Source organism: Genypterus blacodes, unplaced genomic scaffold (assembly GCF_046128005.1).
Source record: "Genypterus blacodes isolate CSIRO-AG114 ecotype Tasmania unplaced genomic scaffold, CSIRO-AGI_Gbla_v1 ptg000057l_1, whole genome shotgun sequence".
NCBI lineage: Eukaryota > Metazoa > Chordata > Actinopteri > Ophidiiformes > Ophidiidae > Genypterus > Genypterus blacodes.
In genome coordinates this window covers 3,475,852-3,495,242 of record NW_027466869.1, presented here as the reverse complement: position 1 = coordinate 3,495,242, position 19,391 = coordinate 3,475,852, and the positions used below count along the sequence as shown (strand labels likewise).

At 44.3% G+C, this 19,391-nt stretch overlaps 1 protein-coding gene across 2 annotated transcripts; it reads left to right on the top strand.

Annotated features, from left to right (window-relative positions):
- The first annotated feature begins 514 nt into the window (after positions 1–514).
- atp1a3b (ATPase Na+/K+ transporting subunit alpha 3b) lies at positions 515–19,160 on the top strand. 2 transcript variants are annotated; one of them, XM_076152577.1, is made up of 22 exons: positions 515–966; positions 11,376–11,450; positions 12,018–12,077; positions 12,301–12,504; positions 12,651–12,764; positions 12,960–13,094; positions 13,186–13,303; positions 13,427–13,695; positions 13,853–14,051; positions 14,162–14,406; positions 14,520–14,712; positions 14,951–15,126; positions 15,243–15,379; positions 15,472–15,622; positions 16,224–16,392; positions 16,729–16,883; positions 16,997–17,120; positions 17,231–17,376; positions 17,470–17,600; positions 17,777–17,878; positions 17,992–18,083; positions 18,212–19,160. In XM_076152577.1, the coding sequence occupies exons 1-22, from the start codon at positions 961–963 to the stop codon at positions 18,238–18,240; spliced, it is 3,030 nt and encodes a 1,009-aa protein (XP_076008692.1). In that variant the 5' UTR covers positions 515–960; the 3' UTR covers positions 18,241–19,160. The 2 variants fall into 2 exon arrangements, with proteins under 2 accessions (XP_076008692.1, XP_076008691.1); XM_076152576.1 differs by having other exon boundaries at positions 11,337–11,450.
- The last annotated feature ends 231 nt before the right edge of the window (positions 19,161–19,391 follow it).

Genomic DNA, 19,391 nt, shown 5'->3' with positions numbered 1-19,391 from the left:
GAAAGACACACACACACACACACACACACACTACAAGGCTACATGGTGGTGCTGTCTCCTCTATCTGACTGCGTCCGGGCCTTTTTGCTGGAGTGACATGTGAAGGTGCACAACATGATCATGACAGAACCAACACCACCAATGAGACCTCCAGGGGTGCTTACCACATGCAATAATGCACACAAAACCAATATGTTATCTCACAGAAAGACATTACATGGAAAACAAACACAATCACGACAACTAGAATCTAACCTTGTGCGTCCATTTATACAAAATTTCAGCCTAGAGACTCTCGATGCTGCTGGCTGCAAGCCTCGAAATTCTGCAGTAAAGCAGGAGGGGCAGCATTCGCCTTCTATTGGTCCGCTGTAAAAATTCGATGAAACGAATTGGTCAGCAATGCCATCACGGACGAGACGCTCCGAATTATGATTGGTCACCCGTGAGAGTGGTGGGCGGGTCTAAAGGATATCTTCAGTTCGCCCATTTGCTCGGGGCGGCCCTTCTTCCACAAGCGGAGTAGTGCGGTTGGTGGAGCGGAGTACTGCGGTAGCCGGGCAAAGGCGCGGAGGGAGACCAAAGCCTGAAAGGTAGCAGTGCGGCTCGTTAGTTCGGCCGGTGAGCGCGAGCTGAGGAAGGAGCGTATCCCCGCGTGATGCTCCGCTTGAGACCACAACGTTTCATTTGAAAAACGTCTCACAGGGGGAGAAACGATTGTATTCTGACCTGTTTTCAGGTTTCAGAGACAGTTTATTTTCACCCAAGAAAAAAAACTACCGATTCAGTAACTTCCCTTGACGTCTTCGAGCAGCTCCGTTTCATGTAAAGCAACCTGAAAACGAACTATAACCGTCCGTGTCGCGTTTTCGAACGAGGCATTTTGCTACATCTCAACCTGAGAGGCTGACACCTCTCAAGCCGTGCATCACCTGAGAGGAGAAGAGTGACTGCGCCAACATGGGGGTAAGACTGGTGTTTTTAACTTTCTAACTTAATGCTGTAGCCTACACGAAGTGGCCTGTAGTATATAATATGTATCCTAATTACTCACTCATAGCGTGAAGCTAGCTGTAACGTCGTTTTCCTGTGAAAATCCCGTATGTCGGAGTGACATTGACTCTAATGCGGAACGGTGTTGTACCCTGGTCTCCTAGACTGCGACAAACTGATGTAGCTGTAGCTGCTGTCATAGCGGCGCTAAACACAGCCGCGATGCACAACAGCTGTAATGTTTTCTCGAGCTCAATCGTATTTTTGTCTCGTTTGTGTCGTATTGTAACATTTTTTTGCTCATGTCCTTTGCTGTGAGTCACTACGGCAAAATGGGTCCGAAATGAAAACGGAGAGAAAACGGATGACAGAGACCCAATAAATCCAGCGGCTCTGTGTGGTTTACGGGGTGTTAGGGTGTCGTATATATTTTTGATGGTAACAGACAATTGGTGGCACGGTGACAGGCCTTGCTGTGACTATAACCTTGCCAGACGCGGTAGGCCTAATCGGTTTATTCTTACAGAAGGCTCTCATGAGAGAGAGGGGGAGAGAGAGAGGGGGGAGGGGGATGCACACAATATGATGCCGGAAACCTTATCCGTCGTGTGTTTGAATTCTATTCTTTTACATTAGTCATCACGGTACACATTTATTCCTCAGAGGTGAATGTCCACTGTCCACTGTGACCTCCTATATGCCCCCATTGTCGCCTCTCAAATCCCCCCCACCCCCCTCCCCCCGCTTTAAAATCTGCCGCCATTACCGGCATTACCGCCTCTGCAGTTCGGCGACACACCGGAGATTCTCCAGGCCCCGAGGAGATGCGGAATCCAGCGCGTCCTCAGAGTGGCCGCTGTCAGCGAGGAGCCTCATCCGCGACACCCTCGATGACCCATACGTCATAATGCGGTTACCAGCAATAAGCGCCTCACCAGCTTATTTCCCCTTTAATTTGTGACATAACGGGGACTCGGTAATCGTCGACAGGGAACACAGTCGCACACACGACAGATTTAAGAACAGATGAGATGCATCCGTGCAGTATAGGACGACGAGATGATCGTAAGCGGTAATATAGCGAGAATTTCTATAGGGACGTGTGTTTTTCACGCGCACTCGAAATGTGACGCAACGAACCATTAACACCATCACACCTTTTTCCTCAGACGATAAATTACGCCGATGTATATGGCATACAAACAATTCAGATGATGATGATGAAATAAACGCTGCTGGAAAATTCCATGGTGCAGATGCAACTGGCTGTGTGTGAGCTGTTGCGCAATTTTTGCTCCATCATCATCATCATCATCATCATCATCCGCCTCATCCTCATCCTGCGGAAGGAGTTGTAATTTTAATCTCAAACCGCGGTCATGGTGCCATAAACTGATGGTTTGATGTAATGACGGTGCTGCCGCGGAGCTGGCAGCGGTGCAGAGCGGTACGAGCCGGTGTCGTCGCAGTGACACCAGCCGATAGATCCCCCTCCCCCCTCCTGCAACATCTGGCGAGCCGTGCGATATGAGGTATTGGAGAAAGAGGGCCGTCGATCGTTTGGTGCCGTTTCGTTCAAGATATGTAAAGCCAACCCCGCGGTATCGGCGGGCACTGCGTCAAAAGGGATGGGAGCGCAAAAAGTGCTTACGCATGTACTGCCGCTGTGTGGAGTTCGCTTAAGCCGAGCGAGGGAGACGCTGAGTGGGAGTGAGTGTGTCATTTCGCAGGATACAAGAGATTTCAAGAGAGATGCGATATTAAAGGGAATATGACAGTCCCGCTGCGATAGACTGGCGATCTATACAAGGTGTCCCCGGCCTTATGCGGGCCTCCTGCGTTGCGGGGTGACCCACGGTGAAAACGAGAGAGATCAATGGATGGATGACTGAGTGTACTGGGTTTCTCGTTATCGCATGTCAGTAGTACTGAGGGCTTTATTTCTCTCCATCTTCACATTGTGCAATGGCATTGCCAGCTGTCCTTTCCCAAGGCCACAGGGGGCATGGCTGCCGATGCGCCTCCTGCGTCAAATCGGGGGCGGGGCCTCTAGTGTGGAAATTCCCTTTAAAGAACTGTGATAGGCCTGCCTGACAAGCCACGCAGAGAGGAAAGGGCTCGGATGCAGCAGTGATATTACAGCAAAGAACGGGCATGTGTCTGGAATACAACTGGTACATTTTGTCTGAGGCATAGGACACAATTTTGCACAGGCAGCATCTCTAAAGTAATATCTGTGTGGTGTTTCTACACACACATTCACTTCTCTGGCTTTTCCTCCTGATGAATCTGCATGATGCAGCAGGAGATATTGAGGGTAAATTAGGAAGGATGCTTGTGTGATGAAGGCCCCCACACAGATGGAATAACCACTGTTTCACCTTCATACACGTGACACAAATGGGGGAGGGGTGACGGCTGAGAGAGAAAGAGAGAAGGGCAGAGAAAAAGGTGTAGAGAAAAAGAGATGGATTTAAAGGGAGGGAGGTGTATGGAGAGGGAGGGCTGCCTGCATGGCTGTATATCCTGTTACAGGATAATGACCTGAGGCTCACATTACCATGGCTCCTGTTTCCCCTTGCTGCGCTTTGTAGGATTGGTTATCACAGAGAGAGGAGACAGATGGGAGAGGGAGAGTAAGGATAAGGTTGGGTGAATGACGGTGATCTTCATAGGTAATTGACTAGTGGGGGTGGGGTGATTGTAGTTGGAGAGGTGCAGCGTAGTGATGCCACAGGAGAGATGGGGGATCAAAGAGATACGATGGGAGAGACGAAGGTAGTAGCGCTGAGGCCTTGGCAGAAGGTCATGCTACTAGCTACTGACTATAGGGTGTGGCTGAGCTGGGTAATATATCTCAAGAAAGCCGACGCCTGTTAATCCCGAGACCCCTATAAGACTTTGATTAGTTACAGTTACATCACATCGTCATACTATAGAGGTTTCTACCATCGTGTGTGCTTTAATTCTTGTGCGACGATGAATTGAGAAGTAGATAAGAAGAAGTAAAAGGTAGTTAGGAACTGGTTTTGGCCTCTGCAGAGGCCCAGCCCTCAGTTTGGTGCAGAGTGCTGCACATCCCTCCCCACTGCACCTGCTGCCTGATGCTGATAGGCTGCACTATACTAAGACCGATGTGCCCTACACATTGCTGGAAGCAATAGAAAATGAGATACATGCAAGGTCTGACCAACCTTACAGTCAGGAAATGTCTCACTGACCGCACAGCCAGCTGGGTTTTAATGGACCATGGGCCTAGAGGTCAACTAAGGTCAATCGGCTGACCTTTTGACATGATGCTCGATTGTCCACTTGGGGTCTCTGATCAATACCTATCCAATGTAATGAGAACTGTGCTCATTACACCGTGCATCAGCTTTGTGTTAGTATTGCTGAAGGACAGAGTCCAGATTTTCCAGTGTCTCAGCACAAAACTGCAGTCCGGCTCCATGCTATTGTAAGACTCACAGGACAAATCTTTTGCTTTCTGCTCAACAGCAGCCTGTGTAATGCTAATAAAAAGTAAAGGTCACTGCTGTCTCCTTCATACATTACTTGAAAACAAGATTACCGTAGGCTGTGATTGATATGGCGAGCAGTTTTCCAACATTGTTAATGTGCTGATGGTCTCCCATAATGAGAGCGATTCAGAAGGGTTAGGTTGCCTGACTACAACGACATGACTAATTCAGACTGTTGTCCTGGAGATGTGTGTGTGTGTAAGTGTTTCTTTGTGAAAACACTAAAGCACACAGAGTAACACAAAGCAGCTACAATGGACAAAGGCTTTTTAAAATCAAAACTAACTCACTTAACATAATATTGATGTGTTTCTTTAAAGGCAGTGTCAAACTACTGTTTAAGTCATTTCTTGAGCCAATTAAAAAAAGAAAACATAGAATAAAAAATACTGCAAAATAGGTTTGCCTTTACTGATTGATTAATGTTCTGATGATTGATAAATTACCAATGTTTCAGTTGTATTTATATTTTGTTAGTATGTAATGTTGAGACTCAGTGAAAGAGTTACAACCTTCTCTAAGCAGTTTTTATGATGTACAATAATTTCATTGCTCTTTCCTTCCCATTTACTGCTAGTAGATGTCTCATTTATATGTGTATAACTGCACAATGATGTATTTATTATAGAAAAAAGCAATTTAAACAGACGTCTCTTAATCTTACGCAGCAAATACAGGTAGTTGTCTTTGCCCACACATGCTGTGTGACCAGCTGACCAGCTCACCCCATGGCAAGATGCCATGTTGGCTACAAGTGCTAATGAACAAGATTTACAATGCCAGTTAAGACGAAGTTACACACACACACACACACACACACACACACACACACACACACAGGCATTGCGTTACACTGACCTGTAGCCAAACAATAGGTCTCTGGGATAAACAGATGCGCTCAATGAAGGGACAGACAGATGGACCAGAACAAGGGGGGGGGCATAAGAGTTAATGCGTTAAGTTGTGGTTTTAATCTTGGGCATTGTTAGCTTTTGTTTCTTTATTTTTTAATTCAGTTTGAGAGAGCACAACACAAATCTGCAGAGAGCTAAAGATAGTTCAACTTTGTCTCTTTGTGTTGGAGCATTCCTGTGTTTTTAACTGGAGACCTAATGTGTCTGTTTACTCTATTCCATCAAATCAATCCAGTAAGTAGTTTGGTTACTTACTGTAACAAACACTAGCTGCAGCATGACCCCAGGGTCTGGTGTGTCACCCTCTGCTTTGCCCCAACAATTCTGGATAGTAAGATAAGGAATGTTCACGTCACCACCAAAGGCTAATATGAACAGATAATTGAGTCAATGTATCAAAGTATGTCAATTATACTCAACTGGTAAAAATCTGCCTATACAATAATCCAATCAGTTCACCCTCCTTGAAGTTCTCCTAGTTTCACTGACACAGGCACCTCATGATAGATGTGGACAGTGCCTCCAGTGGGCTAAACCCGACTAGTAATCGGACTAGTTAATCTCATCTTGTCCCCAGCCTGAGCCCCCCTGCTGTGGCTCAGAGTCCTCTGCTGTCCACAGCAGGCAGCAGATGGACCAATGACCTTTCAAGGTCACACACTCATGTAAGCATCCATGCACATACGCACACTACATGTCTACATGTGAAAAAGGCCAGTGTACAAAATGCATGTAAATGAGTACACAATTTGATTATATTGCATTACATTAAATGAGGCTTCCTGTTGTCATACACAGCAGATACTGTATATATTACCAGCAACTATCTTGCCTCGGTCCTCATCATAAACACAAATCACATGATCACTGCATACATAAGTGCTCTACCATCAGTCATATGCATGAGTGACAAAGTGATACGATGACTGTTACTACACAAATAAATGTACCGTTTATAGAAGCTGCTCGTATTTGTACTTCCTACAAACCACTTCCTCACAGAAAAATATGTTTCACTTCTTCCATTTTGCCTCATGTTCGTGTGATGAGAGTGAAGAAAGAATGTCACCGCCCAGTCCACCACAGACCCACTGTCACTGTGCGTGCCCAGACCCGTTCCCCCCGACATGATTATTCTAGTTTAGGTGCCACTCCTAATGTGAAGGTTACTTGGTGGGTGCAGGACATGGAGTGGGTGTGACTGATTCTCAGGCTGGGAGTTTCACTTCCCAGGATAGCCCACTTTATATATATATATATATAATGATCGAGGAAAATGAATAAATAAATAGATAACAATAATGTTAACTCTAATTAATGTCAAGATACAATATGAAATTATATGAAAATAAATATCAAATTTCTCGATTATTGCAGTTTAACAAACACTGTGTCTCCCCAGAGGTCATTAATTGCAGTAGATTAACAATTAACATCCACATTAAAACTTCTCTTATTGAACGATACTCCGAAGGGCCTTTGCGTTTCATTAGCGTTCCAATGACCAGAGCAACCGACTCCTACGGTCTCTATATTACATCTCCGAACCCACGCTATAGATTGATTTGAAAGCAGATCGGGGCTCAACCAATTTTGGGATCTCATCTACATTTTAGTATGGGCTGCAGTGGCCTTTCAGTGCGCGTGAATCAGGCGCAAAGAGAGAGAGAGAGAGAGAGAGAGGGCCGGTGAGAAGTCATGCGGCCCACTGCTGCAAAATGATCTATATATAACAGGATTTTATACCTCAAAAACCAGCGGCCCACTGGGATTCCTCCCGCCTCTCCCAATTAGCCACTCTGGCAGGTTGTGCAGGACGTGTAGCAGAGGAGATTAGGACCATGACGTGTAGTTTCATCGTGTGCAAAAAAAAATCTCCCTTGAACATTTCCTGCCCTCATTCACTTAATAGACTTCACTGACAGGCGACATTTTGTGAAGACTCTCTGATCAGCCTCCATGTACAATCCGTCCATGTCTTAGCACATTATTTCACCAGGTCTCTTTCTCATTTCATCTACATACCTCTCACTCTCTCGCTCACTCACTCTCTCGCTCCCTCTCTCTCTGCCGCAGTGCATGTAGACTGCACATACGGACTGTAGGCAACACAATGACTCACATCTGCTCACACAGACACAAACATAAGCATGCACTTGCGCCAATATGTGGAATCGGTTGGCTGTCTGTTATACAGAAGTGAATACAGTGTCCGGTTACGCATGCATCAATTATATCTCGTCCCCAGATCACATCAGGGGAATCTAGAGTACTAGGCCACTGCTAAGCTTTGTCACCATCCCAATGGCTGTGCTTATCACCATGGATACCTGCCCTCCAAACACACGCATCAGAGTGGATCACGAGGATGAAATGCACACCAAACACCAGCTTGAATGCCCAATCAAATCAAAATATACAACCAAGCTACGGTTTTTATCCAATAGCCTATATTTAAGCACATGTTAATAAGTGATTACACTATGCAAGCCATCAGTCTGTGGGAGAGGGAGCGTCTGTAATTCCAGCCACGAGTCTCTGTTTCCTTCCTCAGAAGCGAGGGGGCACATTACATTACCCTGTTTGAGACAGCTGGACACCCACCCACACACCTGCACCCAGGGACACACACACAAACAGGGAGGCTGGAGATGCAGGCAATGGACTCATATTTTGTCTTTAGTTAATGAAGCAATCAGACAGTCATGAAATGTCACTTACAAACACTGAGCCAAACAGATTTAAAGGTAGACTTACAAAACACAGAGTTAGTTCAAGTTTGTAAATGTTAGCAATAAAAGTGCTAGTAGACTTCTGTTGACATGTCAGTTGTGTATAGGAGGGAAAGCAGAGGCTTGGAAGGCTTCCCCATCTGTTATTAATGATTGAGTAGCAAGCACACACACACGTGCACACCCATACAAACACACACACACATAGATACAGGCAAAGTGAAAACAGTCACGCGTCACTTTTCTGAGATGGGGGATGCTGACAATTGCTCATTTACACTAACCTACACACTTAAGCACACACTGAGTCACGGATCAGGAATGCAAGCTACAGTATTGGCATATAAGAACACACACACGCCGCACACACATGCACCAAAAGTGAGGTTGTGCAATCTGCCAGAGTGGGTTCACTGCAGGCTAGCAGACAAAGACTACAGGTCAATATCTAATCTCTTTCTCTCCACCTGCCCCCCTCTTTGCCCATCCTTGTTTCTGACCTCCTGCTGCCGTCTCTGTTTGCTTCTGCTCAATCCCGTCCGTCAACCATCCATCTCCAGCCCTCTCTCTCACTTTTCATCACATATTGTTTTGTTTGGCACTCCTTTCCTGTCTGCCTCCCCTACCTACCTTTCCTTTGTCTGGTTGTGTGTATATGCCCGATGGTGAGAACAGTACCAGTTTATTTTTATATTCCTGTGTACATACATTATGTTCTGACAAGCAGGTGTGCTGTTGAGCTGACCTGCGCCTTTTTAAATGTGTTCTCCCAACACCCATTCACTGGCCCTAGAAAAGCTAACGCAGATAACAATTGCATCAACGCATGCAATCCCACCTGGCACGCTGACGTCTTTGAAATCATAGTGTGTAATATAAACCTAATTAGAAGCTCAATATGTAATATCCCCTGGTGTCTTAAGTCCTTAACCGCTACATAGAGATATATAACCATCAGCAACTTAATCACAACATATAATACAAGTAGATATTACATACACACACTTACATTAACATACAGGCACACACACACACACAAACACACGATGGTTTGTCTCTGAGGGGATGAGCAGCAGTACTTTTCCACAAGCAATGGAAAAGGGGAGCAGGTGAGCGTGATTGTTTTGATTGCTCTTTCACTCTTTTGAAGGAGAACCTTGTGTGGGTATGTGTGTGTGTGTGTGCGCGTTATCACCTACAAGTTGCTTCATGAAGCTTTTTTATGATGGCGAACAAGTAAGACAGGTCTTTGAAAATGCAAATACCTGACAGGGAGCTATGATTTCACAAGAGATGTACACACAGAAGTATGGTTTACTCTTCATGTGGGAAAATCAGTAGCAAGTTTATCTATGTTAGTCGCAGCATGTCCCACAGGTCTGTGTGTATTAGGGTGTGTGAGTTTACTAAGGCGTGGCAGCGGCAGGCTTAGAATCTGAATTCAAACACCCCTGCTGGCACTTTGGTAGATATATTAGTTTGGTTAGTGAATGTGAACTTACGCTCACTTGTTTGAAAACAAACACACTTTCATTATGTAATAGGTCTGATCTAAATCCAAAATGGTTGCCATAATTAAAATTCAAAATCTGTATAAGGCCTCATTTGTCATATCAGAGGAAAACAAATTCAAGCAGAATTAATTAATGGCATCTTATACGTGTTGCTACCTCGCTGTACCACTGGAGGGCGCTTATCCTATTCCATTCATTTGTAGCACACAAGTGTTTTTTATGCAGTTTGGAAGGAACATGGAGCCAATGCCACTGTGTTTGACTCTATTTATGATCTTTTGTTATAACTAATCCTACATTAAGAGGACTATCATTGATAAGCAGTAGATTGATATTGATATTTCTGTGTGATTGGGGGCAAAGTAAAGCCTTTGACTTCACCTGTCACCTGAACTCGTGCTGCCTTGCTTTGCCTTGACTGCTTTTTGTCATCTATATACAGTATATTGATTATACTGATCCACTACCAAGGGCAGTTTTCTTTATTGCTAGGATGTGTTACTGAGGGACATGCCTAGTGTGACCCATGCACATCTCCTGGGAGACCGTTTGGGCTCTCCATGTCACCTATGACCTCTGATCAGGGTCACTCGTATTGATGTGGCCCAACAGTCAGGCTGTTCTTCTAAACAACAAGCTAGAATTACAGTTATAGAACTAGAAGGCCTAGAATGTGCAGTAGTTGATTAAATCAGTGTTATTAATAGTTCATAATAGTCCTGTCTGGTTTGACAACAAGCTGATTTCTGAGGAGACAGTTATAATGAGGATGGTCGCCGGGACAATACGCAGTGCAGTAAAGAATGTAGAAAGGATACATGGCTTGTTTGTGTGGCTGTGTTTGTTTATTAAAAGATGACTTGAATTGTTTCATCTTCACTTCAAAGATTGACTCAGACATTCTGTCTACTAGAATAGAACACACCAGAATTTAATCAGGAAGTCTTTGATGAATCAGTGAACTTGTTTTGTCTGCTCAGGGTCTTTGTACCAGCAGCAAGACAGATCAAATAGAGCAGGAAATGATAAGTTAAACCCCACAGGTTAAACCATTTGCACTTAATTATGTTTTTATGCGTCCATCAGGCTATTGTGGACATCAGAGCGAGAATCATTTGCTGAATGGAGATCAAATGGCTGTGACAAAACAGACCACAGGCACACGCTTTAATGTAATTGTGCTCTGCTAATGTGCTGCAGATGCTTTTTGTTCAACCAAACAGGTGGTACCAGGGCAGAGCATGTTCCTTTTATGTCTCTAATGATTCTTCTGACAAGTTTTATTGATTGATGTTTTTCATCTCGTACCGGCTCATAAACACGTAAGCACTATTGCTTTCTTAGGAAAACAGGATACACAAGGCCACTTCAGAAGGATACAGCTTTATGTAGTATACCGCTTAACAGAGATATCTAGTTTTTCTGTTGCAGTCAGTGATTGGCCCTGACGTTCAATACCAGGCAAGATAGTATTCCGGGCTGGAGCCTATCCCAGTGTCTATTGGCCGAGAGGCAGACTGCAAAGGATAAGAGGAAGTTTAGAGGGTAGATGCTTGGTAGATACAATGGTGTAGAACTATTAAGATAATGCAAAAGGCAGTGGGCAAAGATGACCCATATCTAGTCCAAAGGCATGTGTAAAACATATGTGTGTGTCTATAGTATGGGCGGTCAGACAGTTACCGCGTTGCCACCACACAGGACAAAGATGACCGATCCCCCAAGAAGAAGAAGGGAGCCAAGGACATGGACGACCTCAAGAAGGAAGTGCCCATTGTAAGTAAAGCCTTCTCTTACCTCTAAATACTGAAATGCTGAATGAGAAAAAGGGAAACTGAATGAGAAAAATGATTCATTTGAAGTCAATTCACTTTTGATCCAATCACCTAAAGGCTGATTGGTATGACATTTATAATTGCTTCATGAACACAGAAGAAGAAACTTTAAGAATGACTCTCTCCACATTGCTGGATACAGGAATCCACATTATTTTGCTTTAGGAGATAGTAATTAAAAGTGAATTGACACCAGCTTTGGTGGAGAGAGGGAACTTTTTCCCATACAGGACAACAATGGTATTTGATCATCAGTGTGATCCTACATCCCAGTGCAAGACACAGACATCAGGGACGCCAAACGTGGCTGTCCTGATACACTTACTGTGTCTCTCAGGTGAAATGCATGCGTTGGGAAAACTTTGACAATATTTCATTTGTTGTGTTTAAGTGTTAGGTGTTTAATTTGGACCACCTTTATACATTGTAGTCTTGCATGCAAAGAGGACCTACTTTGCATTCAAACTCCACAGATTACAGATTTTCAGTGATTTTCTCTTTTTTTCAGACGGAACACAAGATGTCCATAGAGGAAGTGTGCCGGAAATACCAGACTGACATTGTCCAGGTGAGTTTTTATGCCCTATTGATGTTGTTTCTTGTAGTGTTCATGTATACTTTTTTGGAGGTCACCAGATGATATTGAATGATATTTTCTCACTATCCAGCCTGACATTGATATGGATTCACCCTGAATTCAAAATGGTCAATGAACATATGCACCAGAGCAAACGAATCACGGTCCGATATGATAATGACTTCACATCCTACCTCCTTTCTGTTTCATTTAGGGACTGACCAATGCCAAGGCAGCAGAGTATTTGATCAGGGATGGTCCTAATGCGCTCACCCCTCCTCCCACCACCCCTGAATGGATCAAATTCTGTCGCCAGCTGTTTGGTGGATTCTCCGTCCTGCTGTGGACTGGCGCCATCCTCTGCTTCCTGGCCTACGCCATCCAGGCAGCGACTGAGGACGATCCTGCAGGAGACAACGTGAGCACTACCACAGCCACAATTCTGAATACACATTTGGCTCATCTACACCTCATTAACACATCAGACACGCTTATCACTCTGCAGTGCATAACTAAATACCAGTGCGGCACACATTACACCTCTCTCTCCCTCTCTCTCTTCAGTTGTACCTAGGTATTGTGCTCACAGCTGTCGTTGTCATCACCGGTTGCTTCTCATACTTCCAAGAGGCCAAGAGCTCCAAGATCATGGAGTCTTTCAAGAACATGGTGCCTCAGGTAAACAATTGTAGTGACCCAAAAGAAACACTCAAGTATTTGTGAAGTAAAAGCTGTAATTCCCTCAATCAATTGTGGGAAGGAAAACAGAAAAATAAAAACTGGGAAAAGGGTACTTTCCCCTACTCAAATGTCTCATATCCTGATGGACGTTCATTCTCTAAATCCTACTTTCTCTCGCATCCGCACTTGCAGCAAGCTTTAGTCATCCGGGAAGGTGAAAAGGTCCAGATCAACGCTGAAGAAGTGGTGGCTGGAGATCTGGTTGAAGTAAAAGGAGGAGACAGAATTCCTGCTGACATCCGTGTGGTTTCTGCTCATGGCTGCAAGGTACACACACACACAATGCATACACACATAAACAAGGACTTTCTGGAACCTGGATTTTAAGGCCTAACTACATATTTTGCTTCCTCATTAGGTGGATAACTCTTCCTTAACAGGCGAGTCAGAGCCTCAGAGCAGGTCACCTGATTGTACCCATGACAATCCCCTGGAGACCCGAAATGTTGCTTTCTTCTCCACCAACTGTGTGGAAGGTATAGTAACCGTGGCAATAGTGTTAGATACAGTGTATCGATAACCACTGTCTGAATTAAATGCTAACGAAATTGAGGTCATTGATAAATGACACATCTACTTTTGTCTTACTCTAAATTTAGGCACAGCTCGTGGTATCGTCATCTGCACCGGAGACCGCACAGTCATGGGTCGCATTGCTACTCTAACTTCTGGCCTGGAGACTGGCAAAACCCCCATCGCTAAGGAAATCGAGCACTTCATCCATATCATCACAGGTGTGGCTGTCTTCCTGGGTGTTACCTTCTTCATCCTGGCCATCGTCCTGGGTTACAGCTGGCTGGAGGCTGTCATCTTCCTCATTGGCATCATTGTGGCTAATGTACCTGAAGGACTACTGGCTACAGTGACGGTAAGGGGATCAATAAATAAACACATGTCACCTTGTTCCTGCATAATAAATTGTCTGGGCATTTTCTGAGTTTTATTTCCAATTTTTTTATAGTTCTTACCTATCATGCTTTATCCTTGTAAATTGCTGATATATTTATACATATATTATGCTCCAGGTCTGTCTGACCCTGACTGCCAAGCGTATGGCTAAGAAGAACTGCCTGGTGAAGAATTTGGAAGCTGTGGAAACTCTGGGCTCCACCTCCACCATCTGCTCTGACAAGACAGGCACCCTGACCCAGAACAGGATGACTGTGGCCCACATGTGGTTTGACAACCAGATCCATGAGGCTGATACCACAGAGGACCAGTCTGGTGAGTGACGAGAGGGTGAAAGGGGTCAAGGCATAAAAACACCCAATGTGAAGAGACTTTGTATCAAATACATAATGGCATATAAAGACACATTTCTCTTCCTTCTCCAGGCGCCTCCTTTGACAAGAGCTCAGTGACATGGCAAAACCTGTCTCGTGTTGCTGCTCTTTGTAACCGTGCCCAGTTCAAGGCCGGCCAAGATTCAATAGCCATCCTGAAGCGTGATGTTGCAGGTGACGCCTCAGAGTCTGCCCTGCTGAAGTGTATTGAGCTGTGCTGTGGCTCCGTCAGGGCCATGAGGGACAGGAACAAGAAGGTTGCTGAGATTCCCTTCAACTCCACCAACAAGTACCAGGTAATTAAAACACAGCTATGCATATACAGTATAAAACTGACATACTGTTATGAATCTGATCGCACACGTCATTTAAATCTAATAAAATAATAACTTTTTTTTGCTGTCCGTAGCTCTCAGTACATGAGACCGAAGATGCCAATGACAACCGCTACCTGCTCGTGATGAAGGGTGCCCCCGAGAGGATCCTGGAACGGTGCTCCACCATCCTGGTGCAGGGCAAGGAGCAGCCTATGGACGAGGAGCTGAAGGAAGCATTCCAGAATGCCTACATGGAGCTGGGAGGACTGGGAGAGAGAGTGCTAGGTAAAGATAGACAGCCGGGAGAAGGGAGAGACACTGAATGGGGAAAAACACACAATTACTAAATTCTATTTCAATTACTTCCTGGAAAATGATCACATTTAGTGGTTATATATACAGTACATGAATCAGGTGAAGTAGGGATAGGGACAGAAGATCATGTTCCCTTAGAATAATAGAGGGTGATTATTGTGCCTGTTATATGAACGCAAAGCTATAAAGGCATGTCCACTCCCTCCAGGTTTCTGCCACTTGCTGCTGCCAGAGGACCAGTACCCCAAGGGCTTTGCCTTTGACACCGATGATGTAAACTTCCAGACAGACAACCTGTGTTTCGTTGGCCTCATGTCCATGATTGATCCTCCACGTGCTGCTGTGCCTGATGCTGTTGGCAAATGTCGGTCTGCTGGCATCAAGGTGAGCTTTTTTAACCCCACCTACATTTCATCTCTGTGTTTGAGTGTTTCTGCGTCAAGGTCACACTCAAAAAAGTCCTTGTGATCACATGGTGAACCTCATATTTGTTGTCATAGGTCATCATGGTTACTGGAGATCACCCAATCACAGCCAAGGCCATCGCCAAGGGGGTGGGTATCATATCCGAAGGAAACGAGACAGTGGAGGACATTGCAGCCCGTCTCAACATACCTGTGAGCCAGGTCAACCCCAGGTAAGGGATGCATACAAAAACACACACAAAGAGTAACACGAAAAAATATGATTCATCAGGCTCACATTGTCGCTTTTAACGCCTGTGTTCAGGGATGCCAAGGCCTGCGTAATCCATGGCACAGACCTAAAGGAGCTTTCTCAGGATCAGATGGACGACATCTTGAGGAATCACACTGAGATTGTCTTTGCCAGGACCTCCCCACAGCAGAAGCTCATCATTGTAGAGGGTTGCCAGAGACAGGTTGGAACAGTTTGAGATTCTTATAATAAAATCACAGGCAGTAAATCTTTGCTATGGTTGGAAAAGATAAGAAGCATTTCCGTAATCTGTGCAGTGTTGACATAATAAAACATGATGAATGATCACTAGATCCACCTATAAATGTGGTCTGTATATTCTGGGATCTGGGTATATTCTTGGACTTGTCATTATAAACGTACACCAGCAGATGGCGCCAGTAGCCTGTCAAATGGCGGCTTCTGGGTTGATTTATAAAACAGGATTGATTTATGTTATTATGGTCAGCTAAGAGCATTTACCTTCATTTAACTTTTATTGAGATATATTTTAAATGTGTAAATTTTAGTTTATATTGAAATGTATCTATTTTAATATGGGTAAAATAATAAAAATAATTGAAAGGGTGAATATGGGTTCTTTTATTCAATGGGACTATGTAATATTAAACAATCATTTTATAAAAAACAAAACATATCCACTGTTTAAATTTTTTGCCAAAAACAGGATTTAAAAGAGTTTCGAGAAAAGACAGTCTTTGGTAAATGATGGATAAATTAAATGAATAAATATAACTGCTTACATCTGTTTCCTTATCTTCCAGGGTGCCATTGTTGCTGTGACAGGGGATGGCGTGAATGATTCTCCTGCACTGAAAAAGGCCGACATTGGTGTTGCCATGGGAATCTCAGGATCTGATGTGTCCAAACAGGCTGCAGACATGATCTTGCTGGATGACAACTTTGCCTCTATCGTCACTGGCGTGGAAGAGGGTGAGAGTAGATAAAGAATCGGCAATAACTATCAAGGCAGTGGAAAGCATATTATGCAAAATTGTGGTTCTATCTTTTGGTAGCTAGACCAGCAGATGTACTTATGGTTTCAAAGAGGACATTTCTGCTTAGTGTTTTTGCTTGCAAGGGTCAAAAATGGTAAACAAATGGACCAAACAATAAATATAAACAGGAATGATGTGAAAGAATGGCATTAATCAAACACCATGTTACAGATTCAAACAGAAACACTAGAGTACTGAACCTGTAAAGGACCAAAGAACATCATACAACGGCTTAGTGTGTGAGGTGACCCGTCTGATTTTCTCCATTCAGGCCGCTTGATTTTTGACAACCTGAAGAAGTCTATTGCCTACACCCTGACCAGTAACATCCCAGAAATTACCCCCTTCCTGCTGTTCATCATCGTCAACATTCCTCTGCCCCTGGGAACAATCACCATCCTCTGTATTGACCTGGGAACTGACATGGTGAGAGATGATCAAACTCTGACACTCTCTCCACACGAGGAATCACTAAACTGAAACACACATCACAAAATCTTAGAATGTAAAACGACACATTTTCTTTCCTCTCGGCTTAGGTGCCTGCCATCTCCCTGGCTTATGAGGCAGCAGAAAGCGACATCATGAAGCGTCAGCCCAGGAACCCATTCAGGGACAAGCTGGTGAACGAGAGGCTTATCAGCATTGCCTATGGACAGATTGGTAAGTGAGCTGAACTGCTGATTAATGCTAAATTATTGTGTGGTATTTTTTTTACAAACATCAAATGCAAATCATAACCTTTATGTCCCTGTGTGTATGTTTGTCCTCAGGTATGATCCAGGCTTTGGGAGGCTTCTTCTCATACTTTGTTATTCTGGCTGAAAATGGTTTCCTGCCCATCGACCTCGTAGGCATCAGGCTTAACTGGGATGACCGCTCTGTCAATGACCTGGAAGACAGCTATGGACAGCAATGGGTATGGGTGTTTCTGAGTGTGTTGCTGATTGCGGGTGTGCTGATCTTACACTAACGTCGCTGTGTCTTTCTCTTTGACGTCTGCCGCCATCAGACATATGAGCAGAGGAAGATTGTGGAGTTCACATGCCACACTGCCTTCTTTGTCAGTATTGTGGTGGTACAATGGGCCGATGTCATCATCTGCAAAACCAGACGTAACTCTGTGTTCCAGCAGGGCATGAGGTAAGTCCAACACCTCTACTGTGTACAAATACATGAGATGAGAACATGTGCCATTGAACTAGATGTATTCTTATGCCATCAATTTACCTGTCTGACATCTTAGATTATGAAGACGTTCAGATATAATCCCACCTGTTTAATTTCTCCTGCATAATTTTTCTTGTTTGTCCACTCAGGAACAAAATCTTGATCTTTGGCCTGTTTGAAGAGACAGCCCTGGCTGCTTTCTTGTCCTACTGCCCAGGCATGGATGTGGCACTCAGGATGTATCCCCTAAAGTGAGTCACTTGGCCACATTTGTCACATTCTAATCACTCCCATATTAAAATATGTCTGTTTTGTTTCTATGCGATTTCGTTTAACGCCTCTTCTTCTCTCATCTTGTCCACAGGCCTTCTTGGTGGTTTTGTGCATTCCCATATAGTTTTCTCATCTTTGTTTATGATGAAGTCCGAAAACTTCTCCTCCGCCGGAACCCTGGAGGTGAGTTATTTTGTCTCAGTCAATCAAGGTCAAACTTAAGCTAATTTGAATGAAACAGTCTTCATAAATACTTCAAAACACGAGTTGATTCATCTGTTTTGTCTCTCTTTGTCTCCCCTCCCCTGCAGGTTGGGTGGAAAGGGAGACATATTATTGATCGATGGAGAGCACCTTTGCTCAAACCCCCTATTCGCCCACTTATTTCTCCCCTCCATCCCTTGCGAAACATACCTCCAGATGCCCCGCCCCCCTTAAAGACAAAAAACGCTTTGAAGCAATTTTCATCACAACTACCCCAAAGATTAAAATCAGCAAAAGCACCTTTACAACTTTCTACATCGACCCCTTCCTTCTCCCCATCTCTTATGATACTCTTTGCATGTGTTCTCTCACTGCTGTGTACATAAACCAATATATCTACCAAACGGCAGCTGCATATTGTGTATGTAGATTTGAATGAGCTAAGGATGCAAAGGGAGTCGGTGTATCTTTGCTCTGCAAAAAAGGGCCATACAGCTCCTTCCCCTCCCTCTTCTCCCCTCTCCCATCTTTCTCTCTACCTTTGTTCCCGCCTCGTTTTCCTCTCACCAATCCCTTGCTTGTCCTCCAGTCACACACAGATCACACAGTGAGATCCCACCACCGCCACTTCGTCTACCAGCTCTCGCCTCCATCCCCTGTCTGTGGAGGACCAGTGGAGTGGTCGTCTCCCCGTCTTGCTCACTGCATCCATTTTCCTTCTCCTCCGTTTTTTCCGCGACCGCAGTGTTGTTTTTTTTAAATATGTGGGGTAGGGGGTTTCAATGATTTTACTTGTCTTTTTTATTTCTATAATGGGAAGGGGGGTATGTGAGAGCTGCTTTTCCTCATTTAGACCTTACAAAGCACATCCCATGGCGTCCTGTCCCCCTCTCCCCTCCTCTCTCTCTCACACCCCTCCCTCCTGCCCCGTTTGTCTCTGTTTGTGTGCAATGTGTGAACCATTGTCCTTGTTAATAACTATTACAGTACACCCACCCCCACACCCCCACCCCAGTTGGAAAATACAACTCATTCTTTCTGTGTGTTCTAGGAAAACTATATAATTCTATACTGAATTAAAAGAAACAATAAAAACATGTTGAAAACAGCTCAAGAGAGACGTTCATGAAGAACATCAAAAATATTCAAATAGGAAAAAGAGTGAGAGATTACGCGTCTCTCTACCTGTTTTTGTTTGGTTTCAATTCTTTTTGTTGGTTTTTCAGGAGGCCATTGTAAAAATGTAACAGCAGAGCAGGGATGTTGGTTGTGTTTTTACCATGAGAT

Coding starts and splice junctions, on each gene's coding strand:
- atp1a3b (XM_076152576.1), top strand. Junction 16,393..16,728: donor CGTCACTGGCGTGGAAGAGG/GTGAGAGTAGAT, acceptor TTCTCCATTCAG/GCCGCTTGATTTTTGACAAC. Junction 17,601..17,776: donor GTGTTCCAGCAGGGCATGAG/GTAAGTCCAACA, acceptor TTGTCCACTCAG/GAACAAAATCTTGATCTTTG.